Source organism: Morone saxatilis, unplaced genomic scaffold, assembly GCF_004916995.1.
Source record: "Morone saxatilis isolate NCDOM2014 unplaced genomic scaffold, NCSU_SB_2.0 Contig17, whole genome shotgun sequence".
Classification (NCBI taxonomy): Eukaryota; Metazoa; Chordata; class Actinopteri; family Moronidae; genus Morone; species Morone saxatilis.
The window spans coordinates 26,218,377-26,239,613 of NW_023339729.1; the positions used below are offsets into that span (position 1 = coordinate 26,218,377).

At 42.2% G+C, this 21,237-nt stretch overlaps 2 protein-coding genes across 2 annotated transcripts in view; both read left to right on the plus strand.

Moving 5' to 3' along the window:
* The window catches only part of ttbk1a (tau tubulin kinase 1a), a gene marked incomplete in the record, with an annotated part of 40,652 nt that extends 20,724 nt beyond the window's left edge, over positions 1 to 19,928 (plus strand). The window contains 2 exon segments of the mRNA XM_035660139.1: positions 16,550 to 18,009; positions 18,125 to 19,928. Of these exon segments, the coding sequence (XP_035516032.1) occupies positions 16,550 to 18,009; positions 18,125 to 18,536 (1,872 nt within the window).
* A 994-nt stretch (positions 19,929 to 20,922) lies between these two features.
* The window catches only part of pex6 (peroxisomal biogenesis factor 6), a gene marked incomplete in the record, with an annotated part of 6,464 nt that continues 6,149 nt past the window's right edge, over positions 20,923 to 21,237 (plus strand). Inside the window, 1 exon segment of the mRNA XM_035660140.1 lies at positions 20,923 to 21,237. Within this exon segment, the coding sequence (XP_035516033.1) occupies positions 20,970 to 21,237 (268 nt within the window).

Consider the following 21,237-nt stretch of genomic DNA (forward strand, 5'->3'; position numbering starts at 1 on the left):
GGATGAAGGGGTAATTTACCTTATTACAACAGTATAAAAACAAAACAAAGGAAATGGTATTTGTGCTGGAGAAAACAAAACCCGATGACCAGTGTTCATGTATGGGAGAAAAACACCAGTAGGACGCGGAACTTGGGAAGCAGTTGGGAGACACTGGATCCAGTAACAGAGTTATAGAAACTATATGCCGTGTTCGGGTAGCAGGAACACAATCAGTCTTGGGGCTGACCTGGTGTACGAGTAAGAGGCCATAATTTATCATTTAATGTGAATGACTGGCAGAGACAGTCACAGGGTTTTCTGCAGCTGCTGTAAAGAGGGTGCTAGTCCACTGTTTCCTTTGATATGCTCTGCCCCTCCCACGAGAGAGGAAAGTGCTCTTGATCACAGCGCTGAGCATCTAGACCCATGTGCCCTTTGAGCAGGAGGTTACGATCCCTCATTAGCTTACACTCATCTACACACAGAACACACACACGTAAATTAGTCTGTGGGTTTGAAGGTTAAATAGGCTTCCCAAGGGACCTGGAGTCATTAGAACAGACTTATTGTATGCTTTGGAACCTCCACACTGGCCGGAGGCTTTCCTGCCTCAGGGATACAAACCTGTTAACGAAACAAGAAAAGGCAGTGTAAAGAACACAGGCCCACACATTGTATCACCTTTATGCACTTGAAGTATATGGTATTTGCTGTGCTAGGGCTTTCACCAGAGAAACCTCCACAAGGTGCAGTATTTGGCTCATTATTAACCACTAATGCAAGACACCTCCAGAGATGGCAGGAGAACAACAGTGAGGATGGAAACAATCTTGCAAAGGTGACTCATTTGTTTTGTACAGTAACAATCTGGTACATCCACCTTCTGCCTCTAATATAAAACCTAAACTGCCTATGGAAAGAAGAGCAGGTCAAAGCCAGAAGAGCTGGAACTGCTACCATCAACACCAGTCTCGTGCTGAAATGGGCGGTTCCGAGGACTCCAAGGACAGGTAGACATAACCCACTCACCAGAGAAAATCAACATGTAGAGCCGGGCTCTCAGGTTGCACATTTTCTACAGATATTGCGATAATACCGTTATCATGACAGCCCTTGGTCACAAACTAGGATTCAAAGTTCTTTTTCTTTTTTTTTTTTTTTTTTTTTTTAAAATCGATGCATACAATAAAAAGCTGTTGATCGTTACAATTCTTCATTTGATCAAATGTTGCCCCCCCCTACCTGGCTCAATTGGAAAGAAACCAAATAGGGGAGAGCCCACATGATTTTACCTAGAAAATTACTATCCCCAAATACCCTTCTTGCTTTGAATTTTGTTTTCCAGTCCAAAAAAAGGTTTAAACTGTGATTTGTCAGCCCTGCTGATATACAATAGTACTAACCCTAACCAACCTCCTATTTCTATTTTTAAGTTTTAAGGATAGCTTTGCCAGAGCAACATGCCTGTTAATTCCAGCTTGTTTGAGACATTATTGTGCACCTGGCACTGATGGCACTGTTTTTGAGATTTTGATACTACGCTTCCGGCTTCTTTGACTAATTCTGATTTATTATAACTTAATTAACTGTACCTCAAATTGATCTTTGTCTCTGTCTGCCATTTCAATTGTCAACAATTCAAAGGGCAGCTGTCTGGTTGAACCATTTTACAATGTTTTGTTCCCCATGTACAAAAGATGACTTTTTTTGCAAACCCTTCATTCAAAATATAATTCTTTCTACTTACTTTCTACAACTTAAAAGAATAAGACCATCCAAACAAACAGAGTAGTCCTCTCAGCCATCTGACTGTAGCGAATCAAGCTTTTGTGTCAGGGGACCCCAAACCTTTGAGTGGTAGTGTATTTTTACCCAACAGAGAGATGTTCTTGTCATCTGTTCCATTTTGGTAGCACTCACAAACTTACTGCTTTTACATTCCAGGACATTCTGAGTTTCCATCCACCGCTGCAGAAAGGAACTGTACTGAAAAGCCAAATGCTTGATGCATACATGTCTTTGGAGTTATTAGTCATTTAATGACCTTCAAATATTTGCACCCATGCAGTAGACTAGTTTAGTCAAAAATTTGGTCAAATTGGAAGAACGGTCACTATTTTTACTTTTCAGAGCCCTTTAAGAAATCTAATGGTGAATACTTCACCAAAGGTATGGCAATCATACCATAATCTAAGCCTCGCACTGTGCTGGCTTTTCTCATCTACTACTACAGTATGGTATTTAGCAAGCTCTAGTTCTTTATTTTTTTAACAGTCATTGGTAGTGAAATTTTTAATTTTAATTCAACAATTTTCATAAAAACAAAATCTTGCAAGTAAATGTGAAATGAGAAAAAGATAATCTAAGACAAAGCAGTGCAGAAGTTAAAACATAGGAATAAAATATAATATTAGACTAAAATAAAATAAAGTATTAAAGCTGCAAGCAGCCATGAACGGGCCCTCGCACTCCACGCAACTTGGGGTGTGCTGCGGTCGCGTCTCGTGCAGACGTAACACGTGCAGACCAAAACATGAAAATTTCACGTGAATCAGATCAAAGTTGCCATGCAGTGCTTTTTATTCACACGTGCGGGATGCAGAGGATTATAAACTTCTTCATTTTAAAGAGCCGGCCACCTTGTGATCGATGGCCTGAAATGTGTTGCCCATGGATGCCCAAAGAAGACCATTGTCGGGGGAACTTTTTTATGGGACCCAAGGGCTTTGGCTGTCCAAATCCCAAGACATTACTGTGGAGAAATGGTCCACTCCCTTTTTTGACGAAAGCGGTTGCTGGCTGGGTCCCTAAAAAATGTGTGTTTGTGTGTGAACAGTGTGTGGAAGGAGGATCAGCTGAAGGTCAGAGGTCAAGGTCAGGTGTGTGTGTATTATTAGCAGCAGCTGTGATGAGATTTACAGTCAAATCCTTTTAACGCAGCACGCAACACAGCAAGAGACGTTTCAGACTGTGAGCCATTTAGAAGACTGAGATGAGTCAATTTCCTGTATAAAATCAATTTACATTAATGAACCTACAGCACATTGAGAGGTTCATAAAGAGTGTTGTGGAGGGTCAGGGTTTAACCCCTAACCTTAACCCTAATCAGAGAGATCAAAGTGTGCTGTGGATGATGAATGTTTTAGATGGGCCAATGAATGTATTAAGTTTGGTTTAGGGGGTTAGTGATTTTTATGGTAGAGGGAAGTCTGCTAAGAATCTGTTAATAAGTCACATTGTCAGATCAAAGGACCATTGTGTTAAAGAAGGCCTGAGGCCTTCACATGTGATTTACACATGTAAATACTGTTAGGAGGAAACCAGGTGTTTTTCGGTATACTGGATGGTATATAAGATAGGTCATCCCGAAAGTCTGGGAGAGAATATCCATGGTCTTCTCTCCATGCTGCATGTAATAAAATGACTTGATTCATCACACCGGCCTGTAAGTTCTTCAGAGAACTAGCAACTCTCAATCTTTTGGAAGAATTTCTCCTACAGTGCTTTCTGAAGTAAAGGTCTAATGGGGACTGTGACAGATTTACAATATGCAGCACTGGAGGGTCCACAGATTACAAGTTTATCTCAGGTGTCAAAAATAATTGTTGGATTGTGTTTATTGTTCCTGTTTAAAGTGCCAGTGTGTAACATTACTGTAATATAATATTTATAGGTATGTTTTCATTCGTGTATAATCAGCTGAAAATAAGAATTGTTTTTGTTACCTTACAAGGTAACTGAGTCCGCCATGTTGAACCAGCGTGTTTCTACGGTAGCACAGAACAGACAAACCAAACATTGGATCTATAAAGGGCCGTGTGTTTTTTGTGGCCGTCCTCCGACACGATTGGTTGTTATTCAGTTAGTTGCACTATAAAACTCCACCACTAGGTGTCATCAAATCCTACACACTGGTCTTCAATCACAAAAGAACGTTGAAAAACTGTTAATAAATATAAAAATGTTTGTTTTAAAGGTTAAATTGTGTATAAGTAGACGATATAAACACAAAACACATTTTAGGACTAAAAAATAAAAGTGTCTGACAAATACACTCTAAAAAAAAAAACAGCATCCTTGAGCTCTTTGTTATGTAAGACCAGACCTTATTAGGAGAAACAAATCTGTGAATAAAAAAAGTTAGATAATTATTGGTGTATTACTTCTGCGGCTCATTCGGGCCCGGCTCCGGTTCTGCGGCTCATTCGGGCCCGGCTCTGGTTCTGCAGCTCATTCGGGCCCGGCTCCCTGGCAGTATTCATAGCTAGTCTCATAGCGTAACGTTAGCTTTCTGAGCAGAGGCAACTAGAAATATCTCCCGTTGCCATGTCATATCTATGGTTTGTCCTATTTACTGGAGCAGTAAACGTTTTCATTGCATTAAAACATTATGGGATGGTAATAACCTCAGGTGTTATCGGGGAAACAGAGTTGTGTTTTGTAAAAAAAATAAAATAATGATCTTGTTGTCTTTCTTTGGTCAGTGACTGTGGTATAAGCGGGATAATGCCCTTCCAGGTGTCCATTATCAGGAATTAATGGACTGTTGCTTCCACATTAAAATACCAGTGTGATACCTCCTCCGAATAAAAAATACGACCACAAACATGGTGAAATATCGTTTATCGTCATTTCTGGTGGAATTTTTATTTTACAAGTTACAGACATTCGCACAGGATTCAGATCACATGACGTCCAGCAGCACTCACACGGTCATTACAGCCACAATATGAACAGTCCGTCTCATTTATATTCTATTAATTATATTTTATTTATCAGAACGTTTCTGTGTGTGTGTGTGTTTGTGTGTGTGTGTGTGTGCTCGTGTACTTCCTGTGAAATGTCTGATGGAGGCGCTGGAGGAAAGGTCAGGGGTCACCACAATGTTTAACCTGTGGGGAGTCTGAACTGATCTGATGAAGGTGGAATCATTTATTTTACATTTTCTTTCCATGTTTGATTTTCCTGCAGCAGGATCTTTGTCGTGGTTTCTTTCTCCCTCTTTGTTCATGTGACCATTTGATTTATTCATGCACTCATTTCTTTACTCACTGATCATAAAAAGTCAGGTCTGGTCCTCCGTACTGGGTGGCTGCTGTTTACAGGCTGGATGTTATCCCATGTGCACGCACACACACACACATACACATACACACACACACTCACACTCACACACACAAATAGTCATATTTTAGCCTCTCTTTATGCCCGCGCCGATCGCCACCGCCACACTCAGAGCGAGCTCGCCGCCGCCAACCATCGAGGACTGCCATTCTCTTTTTTACTCCTCTCCAATTCTCCCCCCCTCTCCTCCTCCTCCCCCCTCCACATAACTACTGACGCCTTTGCCCCCCCAACCCATCGCTTTAAAAGTACACAGTATGTCGAGTTTGACTCACCTGAGGAGACAGAGAACAGAGCGAGGGTGCCATTGGGACAACAGAAGAAGAAATAAAGTGATGTTTCGGGGTAAGCACAGTTTAGGAATAGTCCTTTACCTCTGTTCTCTCACTCAGTTTCTGTTCCTCCTCTTCCTTTTCCTTCTGTTCAGACATATTTCCTCCTTTCTGTTCCTCCTCCGTCGTGGGTCTGTGTTTTGTGTGCCTGATGACTCCATCTCTCTTTTGTGTTCCCTGTTTTGTTTTTGCATCTCCAGTCCTTCAGAAGTGAAAGAGGCTCAGACTGTTGTAGACGTAGTGAGATTCAGTGTGTGCAGTGTTCGTGCTGGTGACTTTGTGTCCTCTTAAAGTGCTTCTTTGTGGGGGAAATATTTCCATCACCATTTTTCCAGCTAGAGGGATGTTAGTCCGAGCAACCCGGACACACAGCTAACAGTCCTGTAAAGTCTTTATAGTCTCTAACTAGAGTCTGATAGCTGTAACTGTAGACAGATTTACACCAACGCTCCCTCAGCAAGCTCCTCCCCTCGCAGCCCTTGACCAATCAGCTGCAGGCTTTAGATGTGTGAGAGCACCAATCAGCTCTCTCCTGTCTAACGTCTGGTCAGGGAGGGGAGGGCTGGAAGCCAAATCAAAGCGTTGGGATGTAGCCGTAGGAAAACATTTATCAAACATTTATTTTTGTAAAGTCGTTTCTCGCCTCGCTAACCTCCCCCTCCCTCTCTCTGATTGGTCTGTTTGCAGTTGGAGGAGGACAGGCACCAACCGCGGCCCAATCAGCTGAGGAGGCTGGCCTCCTACGTCTTCTCCTCCTCCACCTTGGAGACGGAGCAGTACCCCCACGGAGGCAGCGGTTTCATCCAGAGGAGCCGCTCGGCAGAGAGCAGCCCCGCCCACATCACCGCCGCCAACGCCTCGGCCCGGCGGCGGCACGCGGGCACCCTGCCGACGCCCGGCAGCCCGCGGAGCAGACACTCGGTGCTGAACGTGTCGAGGACGCAGCTGCAGCAGATGTTAGCCAAGCTCATGAACAAGAACAGCAGCTGAGAGGACTGAGAGACGGACTCAGAACACACACACACACATCTAACACGTATATGCAGAGCCTGTCAGACCAGATCCGGGGCAGGATTTCAGTACATGATCTCTTCAGTTACAATCAATAATACAGACTTGCTGGGGAACCCCCTAAAACCACTCGCTCCGCGCTATAAAGGCTGCACACAGTGTCCATCAATCAACAACAGTCAACTATCTTAGTCCAGAACCACCTTTAAGTCTGAGCGCCCAGTCTGAGTGTCCCTTCAAAGTAAGAACAGGCAGTAGGGAGGGACCTGTCTCAGTAAGCCTAATAGCGCCTGTGTGCTACGTCCCCCCAGTCTGTAGGTGCTGTAGCACTGTAGTGGATCCATTAGCGGACTCTGTCAGACTGGGAGCTCCCAGTGAACAGCAGGTCCAGACCGGGACTGAATGCAGCATCTGATGCTGACGGAGGACAGTTTGACTGCAGGGAATAAAGGACTGAGGAGGTTTTTTTGTTGGGTTTGGGTCCTGCCACCCCAAGTCAGCTAACATTAGCTGCACAAGCTAACTAGCTAACGGCATTTAACATTACTGTAAGCTACTTTTAGTACTGTACTAGTACTGCTGCGGTAAAACTGGCCTTTATTTTGGGACCAGGCGCACTTGCTGGCAGGCTGCTGAGCCCCAGTTGGTTGCACGCTAACAGCAGCTACATTAGCAGTTAGCAGAGTTGAGGCAGAGCAGCTGGAGGATGTCAGACAATATTCTCTCCATAAAATATGATCCAGCTTACGACCTAAAACGCCCGATTTCACTGCAGCTTTTCTGAAAAACTTGTGACGCATGTTGCGATGTCTTTAGGCTTTTTTTTTCAGTGAAACTGAAGGAGACAGTGAAAATTGCAGAAATAGATGGAAAATTACTTGTATTTTGTTGACGTATGGCTCTGCGTTTTGCACGAGGGACTGCTGTGATCAGTGCTACCAAACCTCTACGATTGGTCAAAATTGCCAAACGTTGTGCAGAGATCGGAGATTGCAACTTCCTGGTAGAACTGATTAAGGTTTTGTACGTTAATCAGTGAGAAACACCAGCTAGCTATCGTATCTTAGCTCTGTGTGGCTAACTGTTGCAGATTGATTGATGATATTATTGGTTGAAATTGAAAAACATAACTAAAAAAAAAATCCAGAAATAACAAAGAAAGAAAAAAACTGAAGAAAGAATTGATTTAATATTGGTAATTATCCCAACTGACTTCAGGCTCTGCATTTACAAACACACACATATGAAACTGAGAGCCAGATAATGACCACAACAAGCCATATTACTGGCACACAGCAGCACCGCTGTGCTGGTAAACACACACTCGCGTAGCTCTCCCGACTGCTTGTGGAGCCGAGGGACAGAAGAAGAGGAGCTGACGAACGGGAAATATTTTCCATGCAATAAACTCTACGAAGCCTCTCTGCAAACCTTACGTTGCACACGCCACAACCTGGAAGAAACCATGTGAAACTGAATATTTCCTTCGTGTTTCTGTGAAGAAGAGGACCGTGAACAGCAAGGCTGCTAACAGACTGTTAAGCTTTACAGTATTTGTGCATTTATTGATTTGTTTTTGCTTTTCCCGCCAAAACGAAGGAGTGATCGTCGAGGAATGCAGGTCGTCCCGGCGATCAAGTTTTTGCACCAAGACTTTGGAGTCGGCGTTTCCCCCCTCAGATCATCCCGTCCACCGAGCAATACACCGAACGCACCGCCTCGCAACGCGTCTTCACTGACACAAAACCAGTGACCCGAACGTCTCGCTCTAAGTTGAGCTTCATTAAATGTCGTGTACAAAGAGAGAGGCGTGGTCCGCCACTTTGATCTCGAATCAAAGGGTTTATGATAAAAAACTGTTACTGTGCTGGGTCTCTGGGTAGAAGTACGGTGGCCCTGAAGTGCAAATATTTCACACCAACAAAAGAAAAAAAAGAAAACACAGAAAAACAAATAACATTTTATACAACCACAAAATAAAACCCCACAACATTTCACTAAATAAATTCCTCTCCTACAAAACAATATAGCAGAAAACCAATTAAAGGACATCACAATATTCAGTTTATATAAATGTTTCACAAGAAAACTAAAAAGAAAACAGATTTACAGCTTAGACCACACAACATTAAACTGAACAACACAAAGACATTTTTTAAAAACAAAACTCACAAAAAAGAAAAAACAGGAAGTTCTGTGACAACCTCTGACATTTTTTTTTGCTGAATGTAGCAATTTGTGTTCCATATTTAATTTCTAATTTATTTCCTACAATGTTTAATTGAATGAAAAGTTGTATTTGCTGTTAAGGGCCACCATATGACAGGAAGGTATCAGACAGATCTGTCTCTCTGCATTTAAAGCGCCCTGTGTTCACTTTCTTTAATGTAATGTTTGTGCTTGGTCGAAACACGACACAGAGCATCATGGGAAGTCAGACTTCATACATTTTTATTAGTTGTTATTGATAAAGAATAAAATACCGTAAAACTTCAATTAATATTCTGCTTTTATCAGCTTTAGTCACTGAACCCAACCTGCCTCTATATATATATATATATTTAAACCAGTATGAATGTTTAAAATTAGGCTATTGAATAACAAATCAATCACCAATCGATTGATATTTTGGTGCTCGTGGTTTCGACCGACCCGGTGAGCTTTAAGAGGTTTTATACATCCAAAGAACTTCTATAAAATCCAGACCAGGCCTCTAATTGAGACGTAGTAAAGGAGACCTGCTTCTGCTTTTACTTGAAGTTTTACTGTATTTACGCAAAAATAACCATTTTTTGTTTGTTTGTTTGTTTGTTTGTTTGTCGTGTTGCATCTCGTTTGAGCAGCTGTGGTGCTGATTAATTATTATCTGGAGATGATTTCTCATCATCTAAGAGGGAATGATCACAATCTCTATGTAAAACCCTCAGATCGTCCACCCCGACACGAAGGTCGGTCAGATGGTGCGTTCAGGGGTTTGATTGTTGCTGTGTTTGTTAAAGGCTGTTTCTGATGGAGCCAGCTGACCTAACGGGGACCTGATGAGCCCTTTCGGTCATCTGTGGGGTAGTTTTATCTTGTTTACCTCGTCACATGTTTCACCGTCTCATTCCCATCGTGCTTCCTCTTCCATCCCTTATTTTCTGACCACTGTTGCACTTTATCGCCGAGTGGACCGGAGAGGGGCATCAGGCCGTGCCGGGGGTCTCACTATATGGATGCAAAAACACAGATGCAATAAGTGAATTGTGGGATGTTAAAACAAATAAAAAAGAGACTTATTTAGATGGAATTTCTGGTGGTTCAATTGGTTTTTCTTTCTACCAGGCAGCTGTCGGTTTCTGAAGCGTCCTTGAACGTTATGAACGCAGACTCTCGACATTATAATAGCGAAGGTACATTTCACATCTCTGCAAGCTGATTTCTGCCTGGAAGGAAGGAAATCCATCTGGTGGCGTAGGAATTAAAAATAATTAATGTGATGAAATGAACAAAAACCACCTCTCTAGTCCCGTAATGGCTCCAGTATAGCAGAGCGAGGGGTTTCTAATAGTGCAGTTTCACTGGCAATGAGACAGAATAACGTTAGAGTCAGTAACAGTCTCATCGTAAGGGCATGCATAGTAAATGTAGCCGGAGTCTGTTTCAGTATTGTGTCGAAGAAGCTGGACATTTGCTGTGTTATTTGCTGGTTTGTATGTTAGTGTGTCTGCATTTTGAAAAACGGTTGTCCCTGGTAGATTCTTTGAAACTGTGTTTTTGGTTGTTTAGTCGATGGGAGAGTGTGAGCGAACAACCTCAACAGTCAGGAGAAGTGGAGAAAGGACAGAGGAGGTGGAAAAGCTGATTTTTTTGAGACGTTGATATAATGAAAGATCCTTAAGTTGCTTAGGACGTTAGAGTTGTTCCGATACCAGCAGAGGAAATTCCTCCTTAAAAACAACCGATGATCCTGGGGACCACTACTGACGATGTGTCCTAATATTCAGAATAAATTCAGATAGAGAAACAAAGAGAGAACAAAAGATTTAAATCCAGACAAGATTACAAAGATTAAATCCAAGTATCCAGTACAGATAATTTACTTTTTACGAGTATCAAACAAGTAAACTCTGTCAATATCCGTACTTGTAAAAATACAAAAACTAATGTTCTGTAAATACTTATCTTACTCTTGTGATCAAAAACATTGATCAGAAGGCTGTTCTGTGTATAGTTTTCCAATAAATATATCAACTTCTGATCGACCCGTATCAAATTCAGGCATAAATGAACAACTTCAGGTTAGTCCTGACCACTTAGGGTTCAAACACCACCTACTTCTGGTTAAGCCCCGCCCATTCAGGGTATACGAATACAGATCATTTAGTTGAACTGATGCAGATAATTGCTCATCCTGGGTATCAGAATCAATATCTGGAAGGAGAAATGGTATCAGAACAATTATTGAGTCCTGCCGATCTGTTTGAAAAGAAGTGAGATTAACCTCAAACATACTGAATGTACGAACACGCAGACAGGTAATCATCAGTCGCTCGTTTAAATGTGGCATCAAAGTCTGATCAGCTTTTCGGAGCCTCCAGATTTCAAAGGTTCAACTGTTATTGGTTAGAATCATCTAATGACTGGTTCGTCAGTCCCTCCAGGAGTTCAGGCCTTTTAGTTTTTCAATAGTTGCAATATTTAATTATAATTCTTTAAAAATTAAAGGCAACTTGTTCCAGTGAGAATAAAATCTCAAGTAGTTTGGTGACTTAAACTACAGTGATTGGATAAAATTGCAACAGCACAGAGTTCCTTGGGATTTGGTGAATTTGCGTTAGTTGATCGAAGTGAACTTCCTGAAGGGACTGATTCATTCACACTCAGTGTTTAATTGATGTTTTCGAGAAGATGTTATATTTAGGCTCTTTAATCATATTGCAGCATAAGATCTTTACAAGACATGCAAATGGTTTGACTGGTAAATTCCTCCAGTATATTTAGGATGATATTTTAAGATGTTTTTCCTTGAAAAGAATCAGTTCCATCCTGAGAGATGGAGGCTGTCAGTAGAAAATATACATTTATTGAGGTAGTTTTTGGTGGGTGGTCTCCACTGTGTTACTGTAAGAACAATGAGCCATTGGAGTGGTTGAGTGTTGAGTTGTGAAACCCTGTTTAATATTAGGCCGCTGCTAATGTCATACATCTGCTAATACGTCATACGTCACGTCTGCTAGTGTCATACGTCTGCTAGCGTCACATGTCCGCTAGCGTTACTCTGAATGTTGTTCAAACAGCATTCTTCGACACTCCTGAACGTGTTCAAAAACGTTCTGGAGTACGCTTCCAAAATCTGGCTACTAGCTTAGACGGCCATTTTGTGCAGTGAAAGCCAAACGTTGCTTTCTCAGTGTGTTAAAGGGCTACATTAACTAAATATGCACCACTTGCTGTTTCATTAAGCTCGAGGCGATAACATTGTGCCGGAGGCTCATCACAGCTCCAGTCTGACGAGGAGACAACCAGAGTTTGTTTTCATGCTGCTTCAGTCCAGGACATCCCGCCCTGTTTTATATTTAGCATTAGCGTTACACTGCAACCACTTAGAGAATGTATAAAGTGGACTAGCTGCTATCTCTGAACTTTATTTTGCACGCCTGCAAAATGATTCACCTACCGTACAAGATTGTCACTGATACATGTCAATGTTTTTTGTCCTGTGTTGCCGTGTACGCAGTGCCACTTTTAGTTAGAAACAGGAAGCTTTGAGTGTGCTGCTGATGACACACTGAGTTTAAAAAGACGATCCGCAGCGTTAATGACGGTACGTTGTACCAAAAGACTGTTTACCGACTGTCGCCACTCTTTGCATGAGATCTACTGTTGCACCTCTGACTGTAAAATGACTGAAAACAGCACTGTACTGTAATTACAACAAAAACACAGTGAATATACACCTCTGACTGAAAAACGTCTGTGATTTCTTTGTAAATAATTCACGCCGCCACTAGAGGGGATACTCACGGATCAGAGCTGACTTTGTTTAGTCGCAGAATCCATAATCTTTCATCACATCTTTTATTCTGCAGCGTAGATGTGAACATTTACACCCAATTATTTGTTAGTTAGTGATGCTGTAATAACATCCTGTGAGAGTCAGGTGGCTGTTTGAGCCGACAGTTCTGGACAGATGAAAACTTTTATGTCTCATCTTTGCCGTTTTGGTCATTCAGAAGCACAATGTCGCAGCAACAGCAGCAATGTTAAACTGTGAGAAATCAGCAAATTCTGAAGAGCTATTTCCTGGTTCCTGACAAGAAAACATAAAGACAAGGAAAGGTCATTACATCATAACGCCGACGCTCTGATGCTGTTTGGTGCCAGTCTTATTGGAGCCTATATATCTCCGTCGTATGACATAATAGATATTTACAAATATTTCTGAACTCATTTAAATGAAGAAATCCTTTGTTTATTAAAGGAAATTAATTCTCTCTATTTGACCCAAGTTCAAGGGCACTGACTGGAGAATTAATATATATATATATATATATACATGTTTTAATGGGGGAGGAAACCTACGCGAACATGGGTAGAACATGCAAACTCCACACAGAAAGGCCCGTCAACCCTCTTGCTGTGAGGCAACAGTACTGTAGTTTATTTACTGCTGGTCTCTGAACTTAGACTTAGAGAGACTTAGACTTAGACTTCAACTTTAACTTGCTCACCATAGTAAATCAGAACCAGTTGTAAGTGAATGATCCCTTGAAAGTGTTGAGTTTTGGATAAATGTGGACAAAATCTGTGTTCTTCATTTCTTCTCTTCATTTCTTTCAATCTGGAGACTCCTTTACGGTGACTGACAGGCTAACAACAGCTAATGTTACGGGACTATCATTAAGCAAAGGGGTTCATTTTTAACTTGACTCACCATGAGCTCCTGTAAAGTCTGCTATAATTAATCTGTTGATACTATTTGGAGACCAACAGCAGTCAGTCAGTATTCTCTGTGTTCTTTCATTAGGTAGCGGCATCTCAGACGACAGACGTATGTTGGGATTCGGTCATCGTCTCCCATAACGGCCCTGACACATCGGCTAGCTGTAGCTCGAGTTTTGTCTGTGTTGTCGGCACCAACAGCTGGTGTAGAGGGTTATTACCTCTCACGCAGAACTACGTCCTAGTTGTCTGTTCGGATTGTTCTAGTGTCACTTTTTGGCCGAGACACAGGCAACATGAGGCAACACAAATGTCACCACTAGTTGAGTTGATGTTTGGTGCGTCAGGCTTCAACAGAACTGCATTAGAGCGTTGATGTCGTCTTGTAATGACCCTTACTTCTTTTTTTAGTTTCCTTGTCTTCCAATTATTCAAAAGGCTTCTCAAGTGTGTTCATTCTGTCATTGTGGTCTAAAGGAGCTACAACCAAAACCACTAAAATGAGATCCAGGATCTAAAAAAGGCTGAAGTCATCCTTCAAACCTTCACATATGTAACACAAGTCAAAAATTACAAACAAAATGCTCCAAATATTCAATAATTAAGTGAGGTCTCTTTTCAAAAAGATATCTAAATCTTAATGAGTCCGCCTGATTAAATAAAGGTTAATTAAACTGTAATAACACCAAAACATGCATATTCCACTTCTGTTGAATAGGAATTCCTGATAAGTAGAAGTGCAGTAATCAGATGTGATGGTAAACAGTGGTACTGCGCAGTGGTCAAACAAAAAATAAGGCTACGTTTTTTTTTTTCATTAATCAACTTTGCTGCGACTTTGAAATCTTTTTTTTCTTTCCTCAAAACTAGATGAGTGCAGATTTAGCAGAAACTGTCCCACAAAGCTTTTTCAAAAAACATTTATACCTCATGAATCACACACTATAATTATATAAAAAAGTTCCTCTCAAACATTTTCTTGCATATTTGATAGTGCTGATCTTTCTGGAATAACAGGGTGATATTGTACAGATAACTTGTCTTTAGAGGTGAACACTCATCTCCATGTTGTTTAGACTGTATGCCACATTCACTTGTTTGTTCATCAGATCAGTGCGGACCTTATGTGCCGCTAACAGTCGATGCTCAAAGGAACATCCAGATATTTTAAGAAATCGCATTTAGTCTGAAATTAGTCGGTACAGGGATGGGTCCAGGAGGCGTTTTAGCCTAGCTTAACATAACTGGAAGTACGGGGGAAAGCTCGTACCTTTATACAAATCTTATTAGCTAATGAGCGTTCTGTAGTCAAACCAACAGCCGCACTATGTGAGTTACTGTGTTCAGTCACTGCTCCCAACTGTTGTTAAAAAGCATTTTTCATTTCATCTAGACTTCAAAAGGTTCGGCTAAGCGAAGCTAAATATGTTTCTTTAAAGAAGTGAAGCTGGTATCAATCTATCAGTTGTTGATAAGTGAATTTGTTGTTTGTCTTTTGATGAAGCTATGCTAACAGTTTACCCCCTGCTTCCAGTCTTTGTGCTAAGCTAAGCTAAACAACATCCCGGACCTTTTTCTGTACTGGTTCAAACTGTGTTTCCAGTACCAGTTGGCCGCACTCACCTGACTCTGAGAATGATGAAAACAAAAGTACTTTATCATAAAATGTCTGAACGTTCCTGCAGAGTTTTTGCAATATCAGCAGAGTTTCTGTTGTGGAGGTGAATCTGGGGCTGAAGAGCTTACAGCGTTAGTTCAATGTGATGATCCGTGAGTGTCTTTCACGTGTAAAATACAGCTACGTTTCTTTTCTATCACTATATGATTGTACAGTACTGCTTGTATAATTTCCAGGTAAAGCATGTATTTTAAACTTTTTGTAAATCCAAATGATAACTGTGTACATATATACAGAAATGTAGAGAGTAATTAGGTTTGCAGTTAATCTCTAATAGCATGATAATTAGCGGGGGTTTAGTATGTATGTACAGGCTGTATGTTAAATCTTTATGAAGGGAAACACTTGAAAATCACCTGATATCAGACTGCGTGCTGTCTAAGGATAAACTCTGCAATGCATTTTTTTGTGCCTTTTATATCAATGTATGTAATCTAGACAATCTTGAAAAGCTTGTGTACAACCAAAATGACATTAAAATGGTTTTGGGGGAAAATTCAGTTCCTGCTGTGGTTCTTACTGGAAGAGGGACCGTTAGCTGAGAGCTACGTTAACATTAGCTTCCTCTGAATCAGCAGGATGACACCTGCAGCTTTTATTATTGTTGTAGGCCAGAGAGTGATTCAGACATTGTCCAGCTCCAGACATTGCAAATTTGACCAATCATTGTAATCATTGTCTCCTGTGAGTTACACCAATCACAGCGTTCCCCTGCACAAAACGTTGAGTCATATCAAACCAGTAAATTGTGTCAATATCCATATTCGTAATTCGTAATATACAAAAACTTCGTCTGTAAATAGCTCTTGCTGTTGTGATCAAAACCATTGATCAGAGGGCTGTTCTGTGGATAGTTTTCCAATAAACATAGCAACTTCTGATCAACCCGTTTCAGTTTCAGGCTTAAGTTAACAATTTCCAGGTTTGTCCACTCTAGTTTAAACAGAACCCATGTCTGTTTAAGCTCTGTCCATTCTGAGTACAGACACCAAAACAGATAATTTAGTTGGTTAAAGAGGAACAGGTAATAGTGTACTCTCTCATTCCTATCGATTGGATCAGAGCACTAAACGTAAACAAAATTACATCAAATTGACTTTATGAACTTCTGACTATGAAACATTTAAAAACCTTTGTGTGATTTAATAAATGCTTGACAGTTTAAAAAATAATCCACATCTCCACTGTGACTTTTTATTGTTTAACTGTGATTAAACTGTATTTAAACTTAACTGATATACGTTATCTTAATTTTCCCTACATTTTCTTGTTACAGATGTGCTGAGGCATTGTGTGTGTGCTTGTGTACCCTGAATACATAGTTTTTGAATTCCACCCCTCACCTGGTTTCATTGGTCATACATGTCTATAAACTGCTTATGGCCTCCTGTTAATGCACTGTGATATGTCCGAGCTCAGGAAGCTTTATCTCTAAACTTATGTTTTTGTTCCATTCTGTCTTGTTTTGAGTTGTAATAAAGTGTTGCATTGTTTCCAGGTGTTGTCGCCCACAGAGCAGAGCATCCCGTCGCCGTCCTCCCCAGACTATCGGACAAAGGGCCAGAGTGATGAGAGGGAGCATTTCCATATCCTTCCTCAGCTCCAGGTCAAGAGGGCTGACTTCCTCACGGTCATCCTAACCGGAACCTTGCCTCAGCGCCGGAGCTTTGCCACGCCAGACGAAGAAGTCCCAGAATGTCCGGGGCCAAAGGATGATGACGTCACCAAGAGCGAGTCCAACAGTGAGGCCAGTCAGAAGAGCACCGAACGTAGCCAGGACGCTGCGCCTTCAACACTCATGGCTGAGGACCAGAGGGTCCAGAGGGAGCACGCCTCAGCTGCTGATGCCGACCCTGACCTGGAAGACGCCTCCAAAACCCTTGTTCTCTTCTCACCCGGAGACACTCGCAAGTCTCCCTCTGGTGGTGATCATGGTTTAGAGGGGGAGTTGGCCACACCGTGTGCCCTAACTTTCCGTAATGACCGTCTCCTGGTTGGGGAGGCAAATCAACCTGAAGCCTCTGAGACTGGCCGTTTGTCCCCTGCTCTCAGGTCAGACCTGAGGCCGTCCACTCCCATCGCTCCTGCATCACCACCCTTCACAAAAGTTGAGCGCACTTTCATCCATATTGCAGAGACATCACATCTTAATGTCATGTCTTCCAATGGTCACTCTGCAAAGGATAGTGACCGGGAAGTCTTGGCCATCATGAAGGCATCAGTTGTAGAAGATGACACACATGAGCAAGGGGCAGCACCAGTGACAGAAGAGTTTTCAGAGGAGCCTGTGCCAGACCAAACTACACCAGTTGACAAACACCCTAATAATGAGAATGGTCCATCAACTATTCTGGCCCAGTCTTTGGAACCTGTTCCAGAATCCATGTCACCAGTTCATGAACATAAAGATCAGTCACAGGAACCTAAGAAACAGCCATCATTCAGCGAAGAAGCTGCCAAGCTTCAGACAACCGGCTTGGAACTACCTGCTGCCATAAAGCCCAGGATCCGAAGCCGAATCCCAGTACTGATCTCTGAGGAGGACTCAGGCTCAGAGCAGTCTTCCTCCCTTTCGGCCCGTGCTCGGCTTCAGCAGCGGGCCAGGCAGCTGGACTTGGCCCGCCTGCTGGTCCAGAAGCAACAGGGTCGCTGGATGAGGAGGAGGATGCTGTCTGGGACATCATCATCGTTATCCTCTGGGGATGATGAGCGTCGGAGGGCTTCTGAAACTCTGTCCACCACTGGCTCAGAGGAGGACACACATACCTCGGATGAGTCCAGGAGGAGCTCCCGTCTCAAAACGACTGAAGAGCAAGGCTCCAAGGAGTGCAGGAGCAGGATCCCAAGGCCCGTCACCCCCATAAAGAGGACTTCAGTGGGGCTTGCCACTGCTGTTCCTTCTCCTCTTTCCTTGCCAGACTGCAGCACTACCAAAGGAGCATCATCTTTCACTAATGGGTATGATTCTTTTTCTGTCTCTTAGTCTATGCAAGTTTTGATTTTAAAGTGATTTGATTACATTTTTAGATCAAATTTAAAGAAATAACGCCTTCAATTTACTCTCTGTTCACAGCAATCAGAAAATCGGACTAAGCACTCTCAGCACTCAACGGAAATCCAAACCTGTCTCACCCAGGTCCTCCTCCTCATGTCCCCGTCCCTCCGCTGCCCCTGCCCCGTCCGGCAGCCCTCGAATGCCCCTGCGAGTCCTGTTTGGAACCCGACGCAGCCTTAGCTCCACCCACTGCCGGACTGACAGCCCCTCCCCTCAAAGAGCATGTCCTTCCAGGCAGCCCCTCTCGGTTCGAGCCCCAACTGTCCCTGTGCTACCGCCCAGGACTACAACAACAATGCGGCGCAGCGCCTCACAGGAAGCCACCGCCCAGACCTCCTCTGGCACCACGCCTGCCAGGACCAGGCCGAAACCAGCCGGTGCGGCTAAGGGGAAGCCAAATGCCAGGGAGAAGGCGGTGCCCGCTAGATAATACAAAGAGACTCATTGCTGAGACATGTTTGTGTATAATCAGTCTTCGGACAAGCTACGCCTCAAAGGTTCTCACCTGATTCCATTAGACTGTGATGGTACAATGACCTTCTTCAATTCATTAACTGTATACAGACCTCTTATATTTTCCAAGGACAGCTTACTAAACTATCTTAATGGGCTTCCAGTAATCTTAGATAGATCTATTAGAGATGTTCCGATACCATTTTTTCCTTTCTGATACCGATTCCGATACCTGAACTTTGCGGATCAGGTGATACCAAGTACCAATCCGATACATGTGCGTTAAAATATTTTTTAACAAGCGTGAACTACTAAGCCGGTATGATTGCTATATTTGTTGTATGGCCTGGCTGAGGTTAAACCCTTTGCCAGAATCAGAATCATGACTTTGCTATCCTAGGAAAACAAATGGGAGACAGCTGGGAAATAGCACACAGAGTCCTGTTTCGGGGCTAATAAATTACATAGTATCTGATCGGTGCACAGATGCGCACTCGCCGATACCACATTTTAGGCAGCATTAGAGGAATTGCCAACGCTGGTATCGGTATCGGAACAACTCTACTGACTGTCGTACAGGAGCGTTGCTGCCATGGTGCTATGGATACGTCTGCTGCTCCCTGGTCAAACCCCGATTTAACTTGTTTCTGGAGCTGACAATCGTGGCCTCCAACAGGTCCAGTTTCAGAGACTCTCACCTGACACAGTACTCCCAGCTTGTCCACAGCTATAATACTCTTCTATTGACAGTACCCTGCTTGGATCACATTGCATGGTGAAGTATATCACAAATACGTTGAATTTGTAGAAGGACGACAACATGTACAAAAATCTGTACCCTTAAATTATTTGATATAGCTTTCCCCTTCCTATTGGGATAAACTGGCCAAACAGAAATATCAAATTGGACTGGTTTGAACGCCCAAACTATGTTAATATGATAAAAGATTCCTAACTATATCCTGTACTCATTTTGGTCTTGGATAAAGAGAAAAGTTGGATGTGAACACAAAATAAATAGCTCGGCCGCTCGCCTCCTCCTCATGGTGTGACAATGGGCATGCTTTAATCATTCTATTTTCTGGGTGTTTTTATTTTGTTTATGCTCTGAATTGTATATAATAGAATCATTTCCCATAAAGACATCTTTATTTTTTATCTTGCCAAGCAAAATGTAAATTTCAAGTCTTCAACCTTCTGTTCCAATGTGTTGGCACTATGCCTGTTTTTTACGCATGAGAAAAACAGGGTTAACCATGAGAGGAAGTCATACCTGCTTGGATTCTGCTGACAGTGCAAAGGTCTGCTGGTTGTTGGGGCCCATGTTGTGTTTGTACGGGGTCGATGGGCACTGAGCTGTGAAGTAAAGTCTTGGTCATGTGGAAGGGCGTCTTGTCATTTTTTCCCAAACAAACAGTCAAACGTCCTTTCTCCTGAATGTGGAAACCTTAATGGGTCAATGAAAGATGTGAGAGAGAATTCATAAGGAACTGACTGCACTTACACTAGGCTTTGGCTTAAAACTTTATTTATAACACATGGAAGATAAATACAGACTCAGTGCTGCACAGAACAGAATATCCTCCTGAGAAAGGGACCGATTGATTACTAAGAATCAATCATAGGAAGTAACAACAAAATACACATTGTTGAAAATAAAAAGCAAACAAGGTTGAAATTTTAAAATAATATAATAATATAAAATTAATTTAAGCTGAGAAAGCTGAGTCATTAAACTAATAATTCACTAAAAATTAGGAATTGAGTAGCAAGTGTACAGATTTTTTAAATCTGCACAAACACAAAGTTTGAATTGCCTTCTTATTCTTAGTTAAAATTAAAACTTGGTTTTGTTGTCCGTCCATCTCTTCTTATGAAGGTGGAATTTAACAATAAAATGAACTGCATACCTATGAGCATATAGATGTAGATATAGATATATCTATCCTTTCATTCCCTTCAAAACATATAAATATCATGAAACTCTATTATTGGTCCAACTAAAATTAAATTTTCACCTGACCTATCAAAATAAAGGCATAAGAGTCTTTAAAATTATATTTATTTGTTCTGGATATATTCAATAAAGATTTTAAAGGAAGCTTCTTTAACTTTATTTATACAACATTTTTCTCCCAGAACATTTTCTGCCAATTAATCTCAGAGTCCGAAAGAAAGTTAGTTTGTTTGTATTTTTGTAATTTAAATATTTAAGTAAAGATGTTTTATAATTGTAAAATGTATATTTATGGATGTAAAAGGATCAAACTGATGATAAAATACTGATGTAAAGCTACACTTTGTGGCCACTGTACGACTGCAGTTCCTGTGGTCGGCCACCAGGTGGCGGACACGAGGCGACCATGAGCCGGAAACCGTGAAGAAGCAGCGCCGATGACGCAGGTCCACGATGGCGGTGCAGGTGGAGTTGTGCTGTTTGGAGAGTTTCCCGCCGCAGCTGAGTCCTCTGGATGTGCTCATATTAACATCTGACCTGGGTTCAGTCTTCCACAATGACCCCGACCCACCGACCGTCGTCCTCAGCCCGCAGCGGCCGCACGGTGCCCAGAGTCCGGGCATCTTACTGCGCGTCCACCCGACCACCGAGGAGGAGACTGCGGGCTGCGGAGGACCAGCCCCCCCCGGCCGGCTCCGGGTGTTCACCAGCCGCCTCTTCA